We start from the raw sequence: 23,261 nt of genomic DNA, 5'->3' as shown, positions 1-23,261 counted from the left end.
GAGGCTCTGGCCAAGTTGATACTTGTGACTCCAAGAGGGAGTATTTATGCTCGATAGTGGGTTCATGCCTCCATTGAATCTGGGACGATGACGAGAAAGTTCTAAGGTTGTGGATGTCTTGTTGCCACTAGGGATAAAACATCAATGCTTTGTCTAAGGATATTTGTGTTGATTACATTACGCACCATACTTAATGCAATTGTCTCGTTGTTTGCAACTTAATACTGGAAGGGGTTTGGATGATAACCTGAAGGTGGACTTTTTAGGCATAGATGCATGTCTGGATAGCGGTCTATGTACTTTGTCGTAATGCCCCGATTAAATCTCATAGTACTCATCATGATATATGTATGTGCATTGTTATGCCTTCTTTATTTGTCAATTGCCCAACCGTAATTTGTTCACCCAACATCCTGTTTATCTTATGGGAGAGACACCACTAGTGAACTGTGGACCCCGGTCCAATTCTTTACATCTGAAATACAATCTACTGCAATTGTTCTTTACTCGTTCTTCGCAAACAATCATCATCATCCACACTATACATCTAATCCTTTGTTTACGAGCAAGCCGGTGAGATTGACAACCTCACTCGTTACGTTGGGGCAAAGTACTTTGATTGTGTTGTGCGGGTTCCACGTTGGCGCCGGAATCCCTGGTGTTGCGCCGCACTACACTCCGCCACCAACAACCTTCACGTGCTCCTTGACTCCTACTGGTTTGATAACCTTGGTTTCTTACTGAGGGAAAACTTGCTACTGTACGCATCACACCATCCTCTTGGGGTTCCCAACGGACGTGTGTCAACTGCACGCATCAGGCGACAACTGCAAATGGGCGGCTTCATCTTCTTCCTGGTGCATCACTTCTCCACCTCCGACGATGACGTTAAGGATTCCCTTATCCCGGTACCTCAGTTATGTTTAGATCTAGGTTAGGAGTTGTCAAATATTGGCTAGGGTTTGGTCTTGTAGCAGGGATTAGTCCGAATTGTGCTGAGTTATCATGATTTTGCTAGGGTTCCACATTCCCGGTTGATTGTTTGTTCTCCCAAATGTGTTGAACTACCATGATCTTGCTAGTGCTTTTTGTTGTTCATAGTTGCAATGAGTTGCTTGTCTGATTTAGGATGATGTTGGTATGGTTTGTGTTGTCCACTGTAGGCATGTCTTTATACCTAGGTAGATACACGTTATATGGTGTACTATGATGTGTGTAGGGCTCCTTTTGTGATGACTTTATCCAGGCGCTTGTCTGTGTTGGGGAGTCTCAGACCCCTCCGCAAGTAACCGATTCACAGCCCCTCTTTGACTCGAAGGTGGTGGTCACCCTCTGCCAGCCGTCAATGGGCATGTGGCAAACCTGGTGGCTTCGGTAGCGGTAGAGGTCATGGCTAGGTTGGCCGCCACAAAGAAGAACAAAACCCGCAGGGAGGCGGACAGGGTCTTGGAGGCCTCACGGGAGGCCAACGCCACCATGAAATGGCTTCCATTCATGTCCAGCTTCGTGTTGGAGAAGATGTGCGGCTTGATCAAGACCGGAGTGAGAACGGACAAGGGATTCAAGGAGGTCCATCTCACTGTTGTGTCCAAGGCCATGTTCGAACATTGTGGTGTCTCCGTGTGCTCCACTCAAGTGTACAACTACCTGAGGAAGTGGAGGCAGAGGTGGATCACCATTACCAGGCTCCACGATCTAAGCGGGGCTCAGTGGTGCGAGGATACCAAATGCATCATCCTTGCGGATGAGCACTACTGTGGGCACGTCGCGGTGAGCATGCTCTGTCCACCTCACTAAATATTTTCATCAGCGATGATCAAAAGTAGCATCATTGTCCCTTCATATCGTAGGATCACCCAAAGGACGCCGAGTACCTCAATGTGCCTATTTTGAACTACGACGAGATGCATACCATCTTCTCTTTTGGCCTCGCCACCGGCAAGTACGCCATGGGATCTAGTGAGCCCCTGGGCTCGGCTACACCTACTCCTTCACCTGAGAGGATGTTGAAACCCAGGAGTCCGACACGATCATCCTCGATGGTCCACCTGATAAGGATGCCGACGCGCCTGAGAAGGCGACCGCCGACAAGAGGAAGAGAGGTGCCTTCGCCGATGACGAGCTGGTGGACTTCACCAACATGACTGTTGTTGTGAAGGACGTCGAACATGCCAGCAGGGACAACAATCCCACGGACATGCACCCTGACATGTACAACGTGGTCATGGACATGCTTGGCTTAGCCGAGGAGGATCTCATGGCGGCGCTCAGCCACCTCGTCGACCACAAGGCCCAGGGGTGTAGCTTTGTGGGCATGATTGAGCCACTCCGCGTCCTCTGGTTAAGGAACTACCTCGGCAAGTACAGGAGAGGGGATGCATGCTTGGAGGTAATGGACTTGATGATGATGATGATGTTGCTGCTGCTGATGATGATGATGATGTGCATTTTGGAAGTAGCTAGGGTTGAAAGACATTTGATGGCCCCCTTTTATAACTATCATGAGGTGGTATATATATTAACCCCTCAGGTGATGGTGAACTTGTGGTGTTAGAATGACACCCACTTTTTTGTGGTGGTAGGATGACACCATAGTAGTGTAGGATGAACTTGTGATCCATTTTTGGAATGATCATGTATGCCCCTGTTAGTTTATCATTTGATGTCAACACTTGTGTAGTTCTGTTGTTCTGTTATGAATTGGTTCATGGATGTGATCCATTACATGTTCTTCTTATGTCGTGCTATTGGTATGTGGTGTTCCGTGGACGAGTTCGAGGAATCTATAGCTCATGAAGGGCCTGTCGAGACCAGTGGCTACTCCAACAACAACTACCAAGGGTATGAAACATTGGAGAAGGCACAACAAGAGTACCTCACCTTCCTGAAAGATGAGTTCAAGGTAGATCAGGCCATTGATGAGCTAGTGCCATTAGCACAGCTACCGCCGGAGGAAGTGCATACTCTACAAGGAGCACCACTAGAGAGGAACATCCGAGTCAGGTCAAAGATTACATCACCGTCTTCCTTATCGTGGTGATCGTGAGGATCTTGTTCTTATAATGGTGTCTGATCGTATGTAACATGCTATGTCATGTTATTCTCACCATATTTGAATTTTGGTAAAGATATGGAACTGTGACTTGAGCAACCAAACAGCGGATTCATGTTTTTCTACGTGCAATTTGGACTAGAAACGGGCAACTAAACAATGGAACCTGGGTTCCCTCTCCGGCATAGAAAAAGCCGCCCAAGCTACCACACGACGCGTGTTTTATGGCCGTGTCCCATTTGCGATGTCCCGTCCGAGTAACCCCATCTCGCTGACGCAGTGAACCAGGAAATCGATGGAGGCTACCAAATGCACCCTTGTAGCCCCACGTCCACCGAGAATGGCACCGATCGGATTCAGATCAAAATTGAGAAGCACACACGCACCTCACCGTCCTCCAGGGGGACACTAACACTGCATACTTCCATGCGGTGGCCAACGGTAGGAGAAGAAATTGCACGATTTCTGCTCTTAACTTCGGGAACGAAATCACGAATGACCCCAGAGAGATTCAAACAGCTATTTATGACTTTTATCGCGACTTGCTCGGTTCGGCTGGGAGCCGTAACTGTGGCCTTTCTCCCCGGACATGGCCGACCAATTCCCATGTTTCGGAGGAGGAAAACAATCAGCTGATGATCACCTTCTCAGAGAAGGAGTTGTATTCCATCGTTCAGGAGATGAAATCCGACACTACCCCTGGCCCTGACGGTTTCCCTGTCCTGTTCTTCAAGCGCTTCTGGCCCAACATCAAGCTTGGTATTCTGCACATCATCAATGAATTTATCTTTGGGACGCATAGATATCTCTCGGCTAAATTTTGCCATCCTCACCCTGATCCCCAAAGTGCCTGGGACAGACTTAGTCTCCCAATTTTGTCCAATTGCACTAATCAACGTGATATTCAAAATCATCTCGAAGGCTTTTGCATACCGTCTGGACCCTATTGCCCATAAAACCATCAGTTTGAATCAGAATGCTTTCATCAAGGCGAGAACCTGCTGGAAGGCCCCTTGGATCTTATCGAAATTGTTCATGAACTCCGCTCCAAGAAGCTGGGTGGGATTCTCCTAAAACTCGACTTTGAGAAGGCCTACGACCGGGTTAACTGGGATTTCCTGGTTGAGGTCCTTCGCTGCAAGGGCTTTGAAGAGGCCTACATCCACAGAGTGCTTCAGTTGGTCTCCGGAGGATAGACATCCATCTCCATCAACGGCGTGATCGGCCCCTACTTCCGGAACAAAAGGGGGTACACCAAGGGGACCCGTTATCCCCTCTCCTATTCAATTTCATTGGCGAGGCACTGTCTGGGATTCTTTCTGCAGCAGGGGCTGCAGGTCACATTCATGGTGTGGTGCCCCATTTGATACCGGGTGGGATTTCCCATCTACAATACGCAGATGACACGCCCATTCTCATTCAAAACTCGGAAGAAAACATAGCCAACCTCAAATTCCTGCTAATGTGCTTTGAAGATATGTCTGGCTTAAAGATCAATTACCACAAGAGTGAAGTTATATTTATGGGGCAATCCCTCGAGGAGCAACAGAGAGTTGCGAACAAATTCAACTGTAAACGTGGATCCTTCCCGTTTATGTACCTTGGCCTCCCTATCTCGGACAGGAAGCTTCGCCTCGAACAATGGTTGTTCTTAGTCCGCAAGCTTGCCGAAAGAATTGAGCCTTGGCTGAGCAAGCTTCTTACCTCGGGAGGAAGACTTATCCTTTCGAATGCTTGCCTGGATAGTATCCCCATCTTTGCTATGGGCCTTTTCCTCTTGCATGACGGGATCCATGCTAGATTCGACTCTCACCGTGCCAAATTCTTTTGGGAAGGAACGGACAATAAACGTAAATACCATATGGTGAATTGGCCTACGGTCTGCCGCCCAAAATCCTCGGGAGGATTAGGTCTGCTCAATTATAAAAAGATGAACATTGCCTTACTTTCCAAGTGGATTTGGAAACTCTACCAAGACGACGCCTCCATATGGGCTAGAATTATCAGAGCCAAATACCGCGATGCCGACAACCTGTTCGAGGGCTCCGGACAAGGTGGCTCGCAATTTCATAAAATCTTGCACAAAGTAAAACATTTCTTCAAGCTTGGGGCGAAGCACATGATTGGCGATGGGCGGAGAACTTGTTTCTGGACCGACTGGTGGATCCGTGACCGTCCCCTCAAGGAGATCTTCCCCAACCTCTTCAATATCTGCGAGAACCCGACACGCTCGGTGGCCGCCGTGCTAGACACCGATGCGCTTAACATCACCTTCCGGCGTTCTCTCAATCCTCACGGAAGGAGACAGTGGATCGAGCTTGGGGCGCTTACTGATTCCATTGCCCTCACGAACAACAAAGACAATATCATTTGGCACCTTGACCCTTCAGGCAATTTCTCGGTGCAATCTTTGTATACCAAACTGTCGCAAGGGGCGTCAGTGGTTTTTCACAAGGATGTCTGGGCGGCTAAAGTTCCCCTGAAGATCAAGATTTTCTCCTAGCATCTCATCCTGGATAGCTTACCCTCTAGTCAACAAATTGTGATAAGACATGGCCCGGCCACGGGAAACTGCTCGCTTTGCGGTGTTGTGGAAGATGCTGGGCACATCTTCTTCTCATGCTCCCTGGCTAAGTTCGCTTGGTGTGCCATCAGACAGATCCTTGACTGCACCTGGAACCCTGGGAATTTTCCACAATTCCATGCCATCCTCTCTAGCCTTGCGGGAAGGGCCCGTAGGCTTCTTTGGTTCCTCTTTTTGGCCCAATCTTTGGGCTCTTTGGAATACTCGCAATAAGCTTATTATTGAGAAAAAGTTATTAATCACCCCGTTAATGTTACTAGGAAATTTGCCCGTGCGTTGCTACGGGTTGATGTTTCTATTCTTGAGAATTTTAGTAACATGAACTTTTTTCTCGATAGGACAAAACATATTTTGAACTTTACTACATAAAAAGTGAACTCACCGACAAAAATAAAGAATTACCTCGATAGACGAAGTGCAGTTCGTGACCAAAAGAAGTATATATCTCTGCAGATTTGTTGGTATACTTCTTAAAAAAGAGAAGCAAATTTTGGCACTATAGATGATTGCTCGTCCACACAAAAATTCAGTAGCCCTTTCTGTACAAAAGCAGGGAAGGCCTTTGGTCTTTAATCTTTTCCAAGGAAAGAGGAAAAAAAGTATCCACCTCGGCATATTTTGTGGGTGTTTTTACCAAGCTGTTGCAACAAATAGGTATCTAATTAAGTATTCATCTATCCCTAGTTCAGAAGATCAACATGAATGAAGATGGAGTTGGCTCTTTGAATAAATCCAATTAAAATCTGAAGTAATTGGAGAAAAGAATCTGCAGACTCCCGTGTCTGCAGCAAACAATTCATTTTCAGAGAAACGTAACTCCAAGCACATCCGTTGCTGCAGTGTGAAAACTGAACCAAGTGCTTTTCCTTTGAGTAGAACTTTGGGGAATCCAATAATTTTCAATACGTTGAGATCGACCAATACAGGGCATAAATCTGCTCTTTCCTGCTCCTCAACAGAACTATAGAAAATCCAGTTAATTTTGAATACATTTAGGCCCAGTGCCTGCTAATGAAGGAACGATAGACCTCGGCTGAATGCTACCAGACCAGCGCCAATCTCATACTCCTGAGAAGTCGATCTGTAATACAGCACGTATGATGCATGTGCCCGATATCTTCCGTGAGCAATTGTATAGGAGCGACGTATTCACACGAGCATGCAGCGGACACTGCTGCCATCTCGAGGATCTGACATCATAGTCATGATCTTCAATTACTGGGATCGATCTGATCGTCGACATGGTCAAAAGCACGTTGGATTCCAAGGATCTCTACTCTTCGAAGCACTGGCTCCACCTTTTGATTCGCGTGCCTAGAAAACACTGAAGATTTTTGACGTGCTGCAGGCCTGCAGCCTGCTGGAGCTTGGCTTCGAGGTGGTAGAGGTCGACAGGTTCACCAGGCCGCGGGTGTGCGACCCACGGCGAGGCTCCGGGTGGCGGCGGCGACACCCTCCTCGGTGGCGCGCGCACGCGCGGACAAGCGCTAGGTCGACCTAGGCGGAGAGGCACGTCCGGGCATGATTAAGGTAGAAGGGATTCTGGGCTTTGACGGCGACCTCGACTCACCGTGTGCCGTGTCTGCCTTAATACGAGGAAATCTTCGGATCGCCGTTATCAGTACCACAGATCCTTGCATCTTGGCTTCCTCCTAGCACTGCTGACGGTCGACCAATCCTCCGTCCCATCATCCATATCGGCGACCCCTAGTCGTGCCGCCACTATTTGCTTGGCCTTACCGCAGCTATTTTCTGGATCTAGACGAAGGAAACGCGGACGGGAAAATACCGAGCAATCAGGAAAGATTTGTGTGGGAATCGCTAGCAGAGTAGAGGCTCTATATAAGAGGATTTTCATAGGGAAGGGGGCAAGAAATTAAACGGAAACCATCCACACAGATTTGAGTTCGGTAAGAACCCGTCCCGGGAGAAAATCTTCGGTACGATTCGGTTGCACGATGTTTGAAAGCGACTTTGGGGGCGGACGAAAACGTATTTGGTTGGACGAAACCGCGGAAACGTTACTTCCTTTATTATTAGGTATAGATTTTCAAAACTGCTATTTTCCTACAGCTCTGGACCATCAAGGTAAAAGCAAGCGATCGGGAGGGCCTCCGGTGGTTGGAGAACAAGCTGAGCGAGCTTTACGCCGCCGTCAGACCAGGGCACACAAGCTAAAGAAGATCAAGTAGCGATGGCTCGTCGAGACCTCCAGCGCCACCTCATGCCCCTTGTGTTGAGTTGGTTTAGTGTGTTTTGCTTGTACCCCGCTGAAATTCTTGGCTAAGCTGTATGCCGCAGCGTGTTGCTACCTTTGTATGAACCTAAGGTTTTACTAATTTAAAATCGGGTATTATGATGCCTTTTATCGATAAAAAAAACCTCACCGTCCTCATCCCAATCTCCACTCCACTCTGGATCGTGGCTGCACGATCCTCATTCCATTCTCCACCGGATCGCGGCCACGATCTAGAGGCCGATGCTCGTTTCCCACCTGCCACGCACGCAGGCACAATCTCGGACGGAGCATGGAGGCGACGGAGCCAAACTGCAGGCCCAACCGTTAGGAGAGACGTCGCAGTCGAAGCACGCATAATGCACCCGATACGGACGAGGACCCACGCGGCCGAGCCACCGCCGCAGCAGCTGCGTGCCGGCGGCCGGGCCGACCCGTCAGCCGGCGAGGGGGACGCGGTTGTTGCGAGGTCGCCATCGAAGACGGATCAGGGATCATGCAGCGCAACGTTGCAGGGGGTGGACCGACAGCTTGCTTGGCTTTGGCTTCTTCCCAGTTTGTTCTTCTTGAGATTTGGCTATGGCTTTTGACCGGTGGCCGGAAAAGTGCCAACGAAAACGAGGGATAGGTGGTTTCCAGCCTAGTTTCTGACGGAAGATGACAGCTAACTATGAACGGTTTGCTGCCCACCAGATTTTGAATGGCTTGTAGCTAGGGGTATTGAATTCGCGAGAGGCGCATGATCTGTCAAGCTCAGTGCATGAACAGGCGTGGCTCAAATCGATCAGCTTGTTGAGTTAAGTTACTCCAATGTATACGTGGTCTGGCCAGAGTCGGTGGCGAGGGGTCCCAAGTAAATCGCTGACAAAACAGGCATTGTCCATATGCAACATAGAAAGCCTACGCTTACAACACCACAAAACAACATTGCAGCATGGAGATAGATGCCCGGAATAACCATAATCGTGTGGGTCGTGTACTCGTGTGCAAACAACAAGATTATAACATATCAAGGAAACATACCCATAAATGAAAGTCAATATTCCTAAATGCTAATCTTCCCCGCACAAGTTCAAAATAGGACACATGGTCTAAATGTATCTAAAAGGCCTTCGGAACATCAGGAATCATCGTTTTCATAACCCCTCACTAGAACATTTTTATAAGCCCGCCCGGATTGGTCAACCACTGCCCCCCCCCCCGTCTCGATGTCGGTCGGTCTCTATGGTGTCAACTATCTTTGTGCCATGTCTAAAAAGACAAATATATGTAGTGAAAAGTTATTTTGGAGCACCGAAAATTATTTTATAGGCAAGCCATCAAAGCGTACTTTTTTTGTGGTCATAAAATGTCTAGATATACACCCGCATAATTATTTTTGGAATGTTTAGACATCCTGGAGTATTTTTTTGGAATACGTGTAGATGCACCTACTATCCAAAAAATGACAATTGGTTCATCTACGCCTATTACCCAAATGGCGGTCAGCTGGGGTCGGCGAGCATGCGGCTCCTGGCACAAGCATCCAATGATGATGGAGAGTTCCCCATCTGCTATGGTCATGTGGACCAGGAGACGACAATAGGAATTTTCAACGCGCCGTTTAACCAGATCTATGTCAATGTTGGGATTGCATCCTAGAAGACAGCCTTCTTACAGCCCAAGGGCGCACCAACTGGATCTACTAGCACCGAGGCAACGACACTAGGACCAGGTGGATGTTGTTCATCAACTCGAGTCTTTATGGAGTGACATCAGTCACTTACGCGGCGCGACATGGGCGCCCCCCGACAGCCGCGGCTAGGGTATTCAGTGGGAGGACGTCCCACCAATCTTCTGAAGACTTTTTCATAGTATAGAGTACTTGTTGCTACAACTTGTGAAGATCTGGCATCAATATTTTGATTAGCGCAAAGCTTTATTTCTGGGGTGAAAACTCTAGCCTTTATTAGTGGTCAAGATCACTGGGGATAAACTTGCGTTGTTAACTTCTTGAAGCTGCCGTCATCTTGCCATTGTGCCGGCCTTCAATAGTTTTCTCGGCCCTGATGGCGTGTATTTCACACGTTCGTTGGGCAACCCCAAGAGGAAGGTATGATGCGCACAGCAGCAAGTTTTCCCTCAGAAAGAAACCAAGGTTTATCGAACCAGGAGGAGCCAAGAAGCACGTTGAAGGTTGATGGCGGCGGGATGTAGTGCGGCGCAACACCGGAGATTCCGGCGCCAACGTGGAACCTGCACAACACAACCAAAGTACTTTGCCCCAACGAAACAGTGAGGTTGTCAATCTCACCGGCTTGTCTGTAACAAAGGATTAACCGTATTGTGTGGAAGATGATTGTTTGCAGAGAAAATAGTAAAACAAGTATTGCAGCAGATTTGTATTTCAGTATTAAAAGAATGGACCGGGGTCCACAGTTCACTAGAGGTGTCTCTCCCATAAGATAAAAGCATGTTGGGTGAACAAATTACGATCGAGCAATTGACAAATAAAGAGGGCATAACAATGCACATACATGACATGATAAGTATAGTGAGATTTAATTGGGCATTACGACAAAGTACATAGACCGCCATCCAACTGCATCTATGCCTAAAAAGTCCACCTTCGAGGTTATCGTCCGAACCCCTCCGGTATTAAGTTGCAAACAACGGACAATTGCATTAAGTATGGTGCGTAATGTAATCAATAACTACATCCTCGAACATAGCATCAATGTTTTATCCCTAGTGGCAACGACACAACACAACCTTAGAACTTTACGTCACTCGTCCCGGGTGTCAATGCGGGCATGAACCCACTATCGAGCATAAGTACTCCCTCTTGGAGTTAAAAGTAAAAACTTGGCCGAGCCTCTACTAGAAACGGAGAGCATGCAAGATCATAAACAACACATGTATAATAACTTGATAATTAACATGACATGGTATTCTCTATCCATCGGATCCCGACAAACACAACATATAGAATTACGAGATAGATGATCTTGATCATGTTAGGCAGCTCACAAGATCCGACAATGATAGCACAATGGGGAGAAGACAACCATCTAGCTACTGCTATGGACCCATAGTCCGGGGGTAGACTACTCACTCATCACACCGGAGGCGACCATGGCGGCGTAGAGTCCTCCGGGAGATGATTCCCCTCTCCGGCGAGGGTGCGGAGGCGATCTCTGGATCCCCCGAGATGGGATCGGCGGCGACGGCGTCTCCGGAAGGTTTTCCGTATCGTGGCTCTCGGTGCGGGGGTTTCGTCACGGAGGCTATTTATAGGCGGAAGGGCAGGTCAAGAGGCGGCACGGGGGCCCCACACCACAGGGCCGCGCAGCCAAGGGGGGGCCGTGCCGCCCTATAGTGTGGCCCCTCCGTGGCCCTCTTCGTCTCTCCTTCGGACTTCTGGAAGCTTCGTGAGAAAATAGGCCCCTGGGCTTTGATTTCGTCCAATTCCGAGAATATTTCGTTACTAGGATTTACGAAACCAAAAACAGCGAGAAAACCGCAAGCGGCACTTCGGCATCTTGTTAATAGGTTAGTTCCAGAAAATGCACGAATATGACATAAAGTGTGCATAAAACATGTGGATATCATCAATAATATGGCATAGAACATAAGAAATTATCGATACGTCGGAGACGTATCAAGCATCCCCAAGCTTAGTTACGCTCGTCCCGAGCGGTAAAACGATAACAAAGATAATTTCTGAAGTGATATGCCATCATAACCTTGATCATACTATTTGTAAACATATGTAGTGGATGCAGTGATCATAGCAATGGTGATGACATGAGTAAACAAGTGAATCATAAAGCAAAGACTTTTCATGAATAGTACTTCAAGACAAGTATTAATAAGTCTTGCATAAGAGTTAACTCATAAAGCAATAAATCAAAGTAAAGGTATTGAAGCAACACAAAGGAAGATTAAGTTTCAGCGGTTGCTTTCAACTTGTAACATGTATATCTCATGGATAATTGTCAACATAGAGTAATATAACAAGTACAATATGCAAGTATGTAGGAATCAATGCACGGTTCACACAAGTGTTTGCTTCTTGAGGTGGAGAGAAATAGGTGAAGCTGACTCAACATAAAAGTAAAGAGAATGGTCCTTCAAAGAGGAAAGCATCGATTGCTATATTTGTGCTAGAGCTTTTATTTTGAAAACATGAAACAATTTTGTCAACGGTAGTAATAAAGCATATGAGTTATGAAAGTTATATCTTACAAGTTGCAAGTCTCATGCATAGTATACTAATAGTGCCCGCACCTTGTCCTAATTAACTTGGACTACCGGATCTTTGCAATGCACATGTTTTGACCAAGTGTCACAATGGGGTACCTCCATGCCGCCTTGTACAAAGGTCTAAGGAGAAAGCTCGCATTTTGGATTTCTCGCTTTTGATTATTCTCAACTTAGACATCCATACCGGGACAACATGGACAACGAGATAATGGACTCCTCTTTTATGCATAAGCATGTGGCAACAATTATTATTCTCATATGAGATTGAGGATATGTGTCCAAACTGAAACTTCCACCATGAATCATGGCTTTAGTTAGCGGCCCAAAGTTCTTCTCTAACAATATGCATGCTCCAACCATGAAGGTGGTAGATCTCTCTTGCTTCGGACAAGACGGACATGCATAGCAACTCACATGATATCCAACAAAGAATAGTTGATGGCGTCCCCAGAAACATGGTTATCGCTCAACAAGCAACTTAATAAGAGATAAAGTGCATAAGTACATATTCAATACCACAATAGTTTTTTAAGCTATTTGTCCCATGAGCTATATATTGCAAAGGTGAATGATGGAGTTTTAAAGGTAGTACTCAAGCAATTTACTTTGGAATGGCGGATAAATACCATGTAGTAGGTAGGTATGGTGGACACAAATGGCATAGTGGTTGGCTCAAGTATTTTGGATGCATGAGAAGTATTCCCTCTCGATACAAGGTTTAGGCTAGCAAGGTTATTTGAAACAAACACAAGGATGAACGGTACAGCAAAACTCACATAAAAGACATATGGTAAACATTATAAGACTCCATACCATCTTCCTTGTTGTTCAAAACTCAATACTAGATGTTATCTAGACTCTAGAGAAACCAAATATGCAAACCAAATTAGCAAGCTCTAAGTATTTATTCATTAATGGGTGCAAAGTATATGATGCAAGAGCTTAAACATGAGCACAACAATTGCCAAGTATCAAATTATCCAAGACATTTTAGAGTTACTACATGTAGCATTTTCCAATTCCAACCATATAACAATTTAACGAAGGAGAAACTTCGCCATGAATACTATGAGTAGAACCTAAGGACATATTTGTCCATATGCAACAGCGGAGCGTGTCTCTCTCCCATAAAGTGAATGCTAGGATCCATTTTATTCAAACAAAACAAAAAAAAACAAAAACAAACCGACGCTCCAAGCAAAGTACATAAGATGTGGCCGAATAAAAATATAGTTTCGGGGGAGGAAACTGATAATGTTGTCGATGAAGAAGGGGATGCCTTGGGCATCCCCAAGCTTAGACGCTTGAGTCTTCTTAATATATGCAGGGGTGAACCACCGGGGCATCCCCAAGCTTAGAGCTTTCACTCTCCTTGATCATATTGCATCATACTCCTCTCTTGATCCTTGAAAACTTCCTCCACACCAAACTCGAAACAACTCATTAGAGGGTTAGTGCATAATAAAAATTCACATGTTCAGAGGTGACACAATCATTCTTAACACTTCTGGACATTGCATAAAGCTACTGGACATTAATGGATCAAAGAAATTCATCCAACATAGCAAAAGAGGCAATGCGAAATAAAAGACAGAATCTGTCAAAACAGAACAGTCCGTAAAGATGGATTTTATTAGGCCACCAGACTTGCTCAAACGAAAATGCTCAAATTGAATGAAAGTTGCGTACATATCTGAGGATCACTCACGTAAATTGGCATAATTTTCTGAGTTACCTACAGAGAATTAGACCCAGATTCGTGACAGCAAAGAAATCTGTTTCTGCGCAGTAATCCAAATCTAGTACTTACTTTTCTATCAAAGACTTTACTTGGCACAACAAAACATAAAACTAAGATAAGGAGAGGTTGCTACAGTAGTAAACAACTTCCAAGACACAAATATAAAACAAAAATACTGGAGTAAAAACATGGGTTGTCTCCCATAAGCGCTTTTCTTTAACGCCTTTCAGCTAGGCGCAGAAAGTGTAACTCAAGTGACATCAAGAGATGAAGCATCAACATCATAATTTGTTCTAATAATAGAATCATAAGGTACCTTCATTCTCTTTCTAGGGAAGTGTTCCATACCTTTCTTGAGAGGAAATTGATATTTAATATTACCTTCCTTCATATCAATAGTAGCACCAACGGTTCGAAGAAAAGGTCTTCCCAATATAATGGGCCAAGATGCATTGCATTCAATATCCAAGACAACAAAATCAACGGGGACAAGGTTATTGTTAACCATAATATGAACATTATCAACTTTCCCCAAAGTTTTCTTTTTAGCATTATCAGCGAGATTAACATCCAAATAACAATTCTTCAATGGTGGCAAGTCAAGCATATCATAGACTTTTTTAGGCATAACAGAAATACTTGCACCAAGATCACATAAGGCATTACAATCAAAATCTTTGACTCTCATTTTAATGATGGGCTCCCAACCACCTCTAGCTTTCTAGGAATAGAAGTTTCAAGTTTTAGTTTCTCTTCTCTAGCTTTTATGAGAGCATTTGTAATATGTTTTGTGAAAGCCAAATTTATAGCACTAGCATTGGGACTTTTAGCAAGTTTTTGTAAGAACTTTATAACTTCAGAGATGTGGCAATCATCAAAATCTAAATCATTACAATCTAAAGCAATGGGATTATCATCCCCAAGGTTGGAAAAAATTTCAGCAGTTTTATCACAAGCGGTTTCAGCAGTTTTAGCGAGTTTCGGGTAATTTTGCGCGCTTTGCACTAGGAGTAGAAGCATTGCCAACACCAATTATTTTATCATGGATAGTAGGAGGTGCAGCAACATATGAATCATTAGCATTGCTAGTGGTGGTAATAGTCCAAACTTTAGCTACATTTTCCTTTTTAGCTAGTTTTTCATTTTCTTCTCTATCCCACCTAGCTCGCGAGTTCAGCCATTAATCTTATATTCTCATTAATTCTAACTTGGATGGCATTTGCTGTAGTAACAATTTTATTTTCAATATCCCTATTAGGCATAACTTTCGATTTCAAAAGATCAACATCGGAGGCAAGACTATCAACTCTAGAAACAAGAATATCAATTTTATTGAGCTTTTCCTCAACAGATTTGTTAAAGGCAGTTTGTGTACTAATAAATTCTTTAAGCATGGCTTCAAGTCCAGGGGTGTATTCCTATTATTGTTGTAAGAATTCCCATAAGAATTAGCATAACCGTTACCATTATTATAAGGATATGGCCTATAGTTATTACTAGAATTGTTCCGATAAGCATTGTTGTTGAAATTATTATTTTTAATGAAGTTTACATCAACATGTTCTTCTTGGGCAACCAATGAAGCTAATGGAACATTATTAGGATCAACATTAGTCCTATCATTCGCAAGCATAGACATAATAGCATCAACCTTATCATTCAAGGAAGAGGATTCTTCAACGGAATTTACCTTCTTACCTTGTGGAGCTCTTTCCGTGTGCCATTCGGAGTAATTAACCATCATATTATCAAGAAGCTTTGTTGCTTCACCAAGAGTGATGGACATAAAGGTACCTCCAGCAGCTGAATCCAATAAATTCCGCGAAGAAAAATTTAGTCCTGCATAGAAGGTTTGGATGATCATCCAAGTAGTCAGTCCATGGGTTGGGCAATTTTTAACCAGAGATTTCATTCTTTCCCAAGCTTGAGCAACATGTTCATTATCCAATTGTTTAAAATTCATTATGCTACTCCTCAAAGATATAATTTTAGCAGGGGGATAATATCTACCAATAAAAGCATCCTTGCATTTAGTCCATGAATCAATACTATTCTTAGGCAGAGATAGCAACCAATCTTTAGCTCTTCCTCTTAATGAGAAAGGGAACAATTTTAATTTTATAATGTCACCATCTACATCTTTATTTTTTTGCATTTCACATAGTTCAACAAAATTATTGAGATGGGCAGCAGCATCATCAGAACTAACACCAGAAAATTGCTCTCTCATGACAAGATTAAGTAAAGCGAGGTTTAATTTCAAAGAATTCTGTCTGTAGTAGCAGGTGGAGCAATAGGTGTGCATAAGAAATCATTATTATTTGTGCTAGTGAAGTCACACAACTTAGTATTTTCAGGGTTGGCCATTTTAGCAGTAGTAAATAAAGCAAACTAGATAAAGTAAATGCAAGTAAACTAATTTTTTTGTGTTTTTGATATAGCAAACAAGATAGCAAATAAAGTAAAGCTAGCAACTAATTTTTTTGTGTTTTGATATAATGCAGCAAACAAAGTAGTAAATAAAATAAAGCAAGACAAAAACAAAGTAAAGAGATTGAGAAGTGGAAACTCCCCTTGCAGCGTGTCTTGATCTCCCCGGCAACGGCGCCAGAAAAAGAGCTTGATGGCGTGTATTTCACACGTTCGTTGGGCAACCCCAAGAGGAAGGTATGATGCGCACAGCAGCAAGTTTTCCCTCAGAAAGAAACCAAGGTTTATCGAACCGGGAGGAGCCAAGAAGCACGTTGAAGGTTGATGGCGGCGGGATGTAGTGCGGCGCAACACCGGAGATTCCGGCGCCAACGTGGAACCTGCACAACACAACCAAAGTACTTTGCCCCAACGAAACGAGTGAGGTTGTCAATCTCACCGGCTTGCTGTAACAAAGGATTAACCGTATTGTGTGGAAGATGATTGTTTGCGAGAGAAAATAGTAAAACAAGTATTGCAGCAGATTTGTATTTCGAGTATTAAAAGAATGGACCGGGGTCCACAGTTCACTAGAGGTGTCTCTCCCATAAGATAAAAGCATGTTGGGTGAACAAATTACGGTCGGGCAATTGACAAATAAAGAGGGCATAACAATGCACATACATGACATGATAAGTATAGTGAGATTTAATTGGGCATTACGACAAAGTACATAGACCGCCATCCAACCGCATCTATGCCTAAAAAGTCCACCTTCAGAGTTATCGTCCGAACCCCCTCCGGTATTAAGTTGCAAACAACGGACAATTGCATTAAGTATGGTGCGTAATGTAATCAATAACTACATCCTCGAACATAGCATCAATGTTTTATCCCTAGTGGCTACAGCACAACACAACCTTAGAACTTTCTGTCATCGTCCCGGTGTCAATGCGGGCATGAACCCACTATCGAGCATAAGTACTCCCTCTTGGAGTTAAAAGTAAAAACTTGGCCGAGCCTCTACTAGAAACGGAGAGCATGCAAGATCATAAACAACACATGTATAATAACTTGATAATTAACATGACATGGTATTCTCTATCCATCGGATCCCGACAAACACAACATATAGAATTACGGATAGATGATCTTGATCATGTTAGGCAGCTCACAAGATCCGACAATGATAGCACAATGGGGAGAAGACAACCATCTAGCTACTGCTATGGACCCATAGTCCGGGGGTAGACTACTCACTCATCACACCGGAGGCGACCATGGCGGCGTAGAGTCCTCCGGGAGATGATTCCCCTCTCCGGCAGGGTGCCGGAGGCGATCTCTGGATCCCCGAGATGGGATCGGCGGCGACGGCGTCTGCGGAAGGTTTTCCGTATCGTGGCTCTCGGTGCGGGGGTTTCGTCACGGAGGCTATTTGTAGGCGGAAGGGTAGGTCAAGAGGCGGCACGGGGGCCCCACACCACGGGCCGCGCGGCCAAGGGGGGCCGCGCCGCCCTATAGTGTGGCCCCTCCGTGGCCCCTCTTCGTCTCTCCTTCGGACTTACGGAAGCTTCGTGAGAAAATAGGCCCCTGGGCTTTGATTTCGTCCAATTCCGAGAATATTTCGTTACTAGGATTTCTGAAACCAAAAACAGCGAGAAAACGAGCAAGCGGCACTTCGGCATCTTGTTAATAGGTTAGTTCCAGAAAATGCACGAATATGACATAAAGTGTGCATAAAACATGTAGGTATCATCAATAATATGGCATAGAACATAAGAAATTATCGATACGTCAGAGACGTATCAGGCCCCCATGATGAAAATCGTTGTTGTGACCTCTCAACCCGGACAGGGCGATGGCGGCACGATGGCGTGCTTTCCTTCTTGAAGGTTTTTATGTGGAAGAAGCTGACTTAGTATTAGGTGTTAATTTCCTATATATTAATGGTCATATGTTATGTACTTTACTTGTTGATTGCAATGGCCTCGTTTGGTTTCTCAACTTTAATAAAAAAAAAGTGGTGTGTACATCATTTTAATGCAAAGGTCGGCGAAAAAACAGGGTCATAAGACGTGTTTTCTTAGTTTGTGTTAGAGGCTTGTTTTATTTGTCACATGTGAACAAATATTGACTCATTTCATGTATACATCTTTGTTTTATTAATATTAAGAACTTTGAGTACAATGAAACTTCTAGATCTTTAGAACTAAGAGTTCCTATGCTACCCTATGGGGATAATAAGCTATATATATAGATGAGTGTATTTGCATACTTACACACAAAGATATACATATATGCGAGAGTGAATTCCATCTATGACATATTTTTGTATTGGGGCAATTATGATAGATCGCTTAAATTCTTAGAAGATCGGCTTAGATTAGAAAAATAACTGAGTAAAATAATTAATCATATAAGCTTTCATAGAAAAAAATAGTAGGCTTGGATACTAAATTTCCAGCCATATGAACTCTATATAATGGATCTCAATAGTACTCAGGGTATTAGGGGATCACATAGATGAAAATTCAATGCTCTGCTGAGCTAAAATGTCTAGAGAAAACTAGGAGGCATGCATAGTTCGCAAAGAATAAATCAATGCATTGAATAAATGTATTTATCACTTAGAAAAATTAAACAAAAATAATGAAATTTAAAATAGTATTGTAACTATATTCATCACAAAACTGGAAGAATATTATAATTCAGAATTTAAAAACTAGGAGTTCTAAACCAGATTTGACTCGTCGGGTAAACTTGGCATGAGTGAAGGAACCTCCGTAGCCGCTGCCTTGAAGATCTCAAAGGTGTGGCTTGAAAGCAACAAATGATGTACGGTGGGGCACGCCACGCTCCAGATATGAGAGTGAATGAGGATTTTTGGAAATTGGGGCGGCCAAAGATCGTTATATGATTAACTGTAACATGTTAGGGCTCGGAATTATGTAGATTGGAAAACAAATTTTGAGGGTGTAGTACGATAGTGATTTTGGAAATCTACCAAGCTATCCATGTGGTCGATAGGGTTGTAATTTGATAAAGAAAATTGGATTAAGCCGCGAGGGCATCCGATGAGCCTTCAAACTATTGATAGGGCGTTCACTACCAAAACTATTTTTTACGTCAGTACGAAGATGAAATATGATTTTCCTAGTTTATAGAGTTTGTACCTTGATTTCCAACGAGAAATTGATATCTAATAGATGACTAAATATTCTTTCATGCGAGGGTAGGGTATGTACTGGTTTTCTTCCTTATCACAAGATATTGAGAACGGATCAAAGGGCGTCCGTAACTACAATCCTTACTCGATGCCACATTACTATTTTCTCCACAAGGTCCATTTTTTTTTTACATTGAGCAGGGCCTTTATCTTCCTAGCTAATGTGTCATGTCGAGTTCCCTAAACAACTTTTTGGGTTCTCAGAACATTCCACATAGTTTGTATAAGTTTAAGGCACATTTTAAAACTTTGGAAACCTTAGATTATGAATTGACTTCCCTGAAACACAAGCTTGTAAATCCCAAATTTTGGGGCCAACCATGCGGTATGGGTTAGTTTTAACGAAATTCCGGTCTCTAAATGCCAAGTTTCTAAACTTATGAGCACATACGGAGTGGAAGGTATGTACTATGTGGGAATTGATGTTGATATGCGCCTTGAATCACCTACATTTGTGTTTGTGATTAGGTACGGGAGGCGTCGACGGTGTCCATAACCACGATAACAATCCCCTGGTCCTTGCTGCAGGAAGCTGAGACAGTTTCCGGTTCATGACAGTAACGTGCAACTTAGTTATCAACAGATGAATAAAATTCAGCAATCCCCTAGTCTCCTATGAGCGTTGAGCGGACAACAGTTGAACAAAGACCGGCTGGAGCATGGGCAGGCTAAAATAGACCATCGACATGTACATGCCACGATTGTGTTAGATTTATGAGCACATACGGCAGTACTGGTCCATTTCGGAAAAAAATACGGCAGTACTGGTAGTGTGTACTATGTGCCATCTAGTAGTTGATGCTGATATGTGCCTGGACTCCACCTACATTTGTTTGTGATTAGGTGCGGGATCCAGCGGCCGACAGTGGCGATAACTACGAAAATAATCCCGTGGTCCATCCAGGAGCGAGGAGTTGAGACCGTTATCGATTTAATCCAATACACTAACACGGAACTTTATTCATCTACCACAAGTTAATGAATTTTCTTCTTCTTCAGATAAGAATGTGCTTCTTCAGATAACGATTATCTATGTGCGCCATCCGGACCACACTGAGGTTGTCCTACGCAATATCGACTCATTGTTCCGTTTCAGTGGAACTTGGGGCTGGAATCTGGTGTGTTTCCAGCTATTTTTTGGCCCCTCCCTCCGGGTTTTATGACTGCATTTTTCTGGGATGTTATACTAGTGGACAATATGAGTTCTTCAAAAGTCCAATAATTTCCCCACCTACTCGGCAGTCGGCACTTCGGTTTTGCCATTATACGGCACTCACAAAAGAGTATATTCAAAGAATACGAGAATGTGTGTATCTGGATAGCGTTGTTTTTCTTTATATATTTCTCTGCTGTCTGATGAAGGATGTTCACTTTAAATTCTCAATCTTGAGTCGGACACAACCGAGCGCGCACAATGCCTACCTCCTCTGCTCCCCGCCTCCTCTTCCTCTGCTTCACTCTGCTCTCCCACTTCCACTCCTCCGTCGCTACGCCGCGCCACCTCCGCCTCTCCGTCCAGGACATCGCCACCGTCGAGGCGGCACAGCCGGCTCGACACCGTGCCAAGGCCAAGACCACCTTCTTCGAGGTCGACCGGCCGCTCCGCCCGCCGCGTGGGAGCTCGGGGCCCTGCTCCACGCTCCTCCTCTCCCACTCATTCGCGCTCACGCTCACCAAGCCGCCCGTCACCACCGCCTACTCACCGCCGTCCTGCCTGCGCGGCGCGGGGGACGTCTCCCTCGCCGTCCTCGAGTGGCGCGCCGACTGCCACGGCGTCCAGTACGACCGCATCTTCGGCGTCTGGCTCGGCGGCGCCGAGCTCCTCCGCGGCAGCACCGCCGAGCCGCGCCCCGGCGGCGTCACCTGGTCGGTGCACAAGGACGTCACCAAGTACACGTCCCTCCTCGCCACCGGCAACTCCACGCTCGCCGTCTACCTCGGCAACCTCATCGACGACACCTACAACGGCGTCTACTACGCCAACCTCACGCTCCACCTCTACTTCCGCCGCAAGGCTCAGTCGGCCCCGACGCCGGCAGCGTCGGCGCCCGCGGATCTGATCGTGCCCGTGTCAAGGAGCCTGCCTCTCGACGATGGTCTATGGTTCGTTGTCCAGAACGGCACCGACGTCGAGTCCACGCGCGTCACCGTGCCGGCCAACGCGTACCGCGCCGTGCTCGAGGTCTACGTCTCCTCCCACTACTCGGACGAGTTCTGGTACATGAACACGCCGGACCAGAACGGGCCGTTCCGCGAGGTCACCGTCCAGCTCGACGGCGACGTCGTGGGCGCCGTCTGGCCGTTCCCCGTGATCTACACCGGCGGCATCAACCCGCTCATCTGGCGCCCCATCACCAGCATTGGCTCCTTCAACCTGCCCACCTACGACATCGAGCTCACCCCTTTCCTGGGCAAGCTGTTAGACAACAAGGAGCACGAGGTCGGGTTCGCGGTCACCAACGCGCAGAACTCATGGTACGTCAACGCCAACCTCCACCTCTGGCTCGATCCCAAGGCGTCCACCACCGCCGGCGGCCTCATCTCCCACGACGCGCCGAAGCTAGCGGGAGGCATCAACTCCCACTCCCTGGACGGCATCGACGGGGAGTACCGCGCGACGGCGAGCCGCAACATCTCGGCCACGGGGTGGGTGAGCTCGTCCCGCGGCAACATCACCACCACGTTCGCCCAGCGGCTGAACTTCGCGAACACGAACGTGGTGAGCAAGAACGGGAGCGAGCAGGCGATCAACCAGACCATCGACGCGCACACCGAGGTCGGCGGCGGCGGCGCGTACGCGCACCAGCTGCACCACAGCTTCCCGCTCTACATCTTCCTCGGCGGCAACGGCAGCGGCACCTCCTCGCAGCGGCTCATGCGGAAGGTGCAGATCGGGTTCGTGGAGTCCCGCTCCGGCGCCGTCGCGGGAACGAGCACGCTGCGCAACGAGCAGGTGGCGGAGGCGGTGGTGGTGCTCCGGGACGACCAGGTGGCCGGCGCGTCGTGGCGGATGCACCAGGTCTACAACTACGGCGCCAGCAACGGCGCCTGCTACGTCAGGAACGTCACCAGCGTCGGCTACGACGTGCTTTTCGACCATGATGAGGCGTCGTGCGCCGGCACGGGCCGACGTTGACGCCTGTCGGCCGGCGCACTGCTGCGTGGCGCGCGCGAGTAGATAGCAGCCAGGATAACGGCTGGTGTAAAGTGTAAACGGTAATGGGAACAAAAGTGGACCCTATTCGTTTCGTTTAGGCTTGTTCAATTATGTGATGATGAGTCGTTTCGTGTCCTTAGCCAGCCCATGAATAAGAAAAGAGTGATGTGATGCATATGTAGTAACACCCTAGCTGCAATTATTCAATACAGATCCTAACTCCTATCTCAAAATTTCTAGAATTTGAAAAAAGTTCATCCTAATCTACTACTCTCAAACTCTTTTTAATAAGAAAGGAGTACCACTTCTTCTTGGTCGCTTTTCAATTGATGTGAACTCTGTCGGCGAGAACCAATTCATGAGTGCCAACACTTTCTCTCCATTCTACTTCTCTCAAACTCTTTTTACACCGTACGTCAAGTCAAGCGTCAAATTTATTTATGCATGTTTTCTTAATAACATTGGTAACAAACCATGCATTGTTGATGCATAGGAGGCATGTTTCCTTGACATTATCCCTCAAACGATTATGGAGTTTAAATTGCTAATTTTTTTACTATATTCTTATTTTCATTACATGCATTAGTTTATGTCAACCTCAGTTCATGCCG

At 45.7% G+C, this 23,261-nt stretch overlaps 1 protein-coding gene across 2 annotated transcripts; it reads left to right on the top strand.

Annotated features, from left to right (window-relative positions):
• Positions 1-20,565: 20,565 nt before the first annotated feature.
• On the top strand, positions 20,566-22,883 carry LOC124661967 (peptide-N4-(N-acetyl-beta-glucosaminyl)asparagine amidase A-like). 2 transcript variants are annotated; one of them, XM_047199858.1, is made up of 2 exons: positions 20,566-20,611; positions 20,885-22,883. In XM_047199858.1, exon 2 carries the CDS (start codon positions 20,908-20,910, stop codon positions 22,627-22,629), a length of 1,722 nt encoding a protein of 573 aa, XP_047055814.1. In that variant the 5' UTR covers positions 20,566-20,611; positions 20,885-20,907; the 3' UTR covers positions 22,630-22,883. The 2 variants fall into 2 exon arrangements, with proteins under 2 accessions (XP_047055814.1, XP_047055813.1); XM_047199857.1 differs by lacking the exon at positions 20,566-20,611 and adding an exon at positions 20,750-20,799.
• The last annotated feature ends 378 nt before the right edge of the window (positions 22,884-23,261 follow it).

The sequence above is a fragment of the Lolium rigidum genome, chromosome 6 (assembly GCF_022539505.1).
Source record: "Lolium rigidum isolate FL_2022 chromosome 6, APGP_CSIRO_Lrig_0.1, whole genome shotgun sequence".
In the NCBI taxonomy this organism is placed as follows: Eukaryota; Viridiplantae; Streptophyta; class Magnoliopsida; order Poales; family Poaceae; genus Lolium; species Lolium rigidum.
Note: the sequence above shows the minus strand (reverse complement) of the source record. Positions and strands in the feature narration are given on the sequence as shown.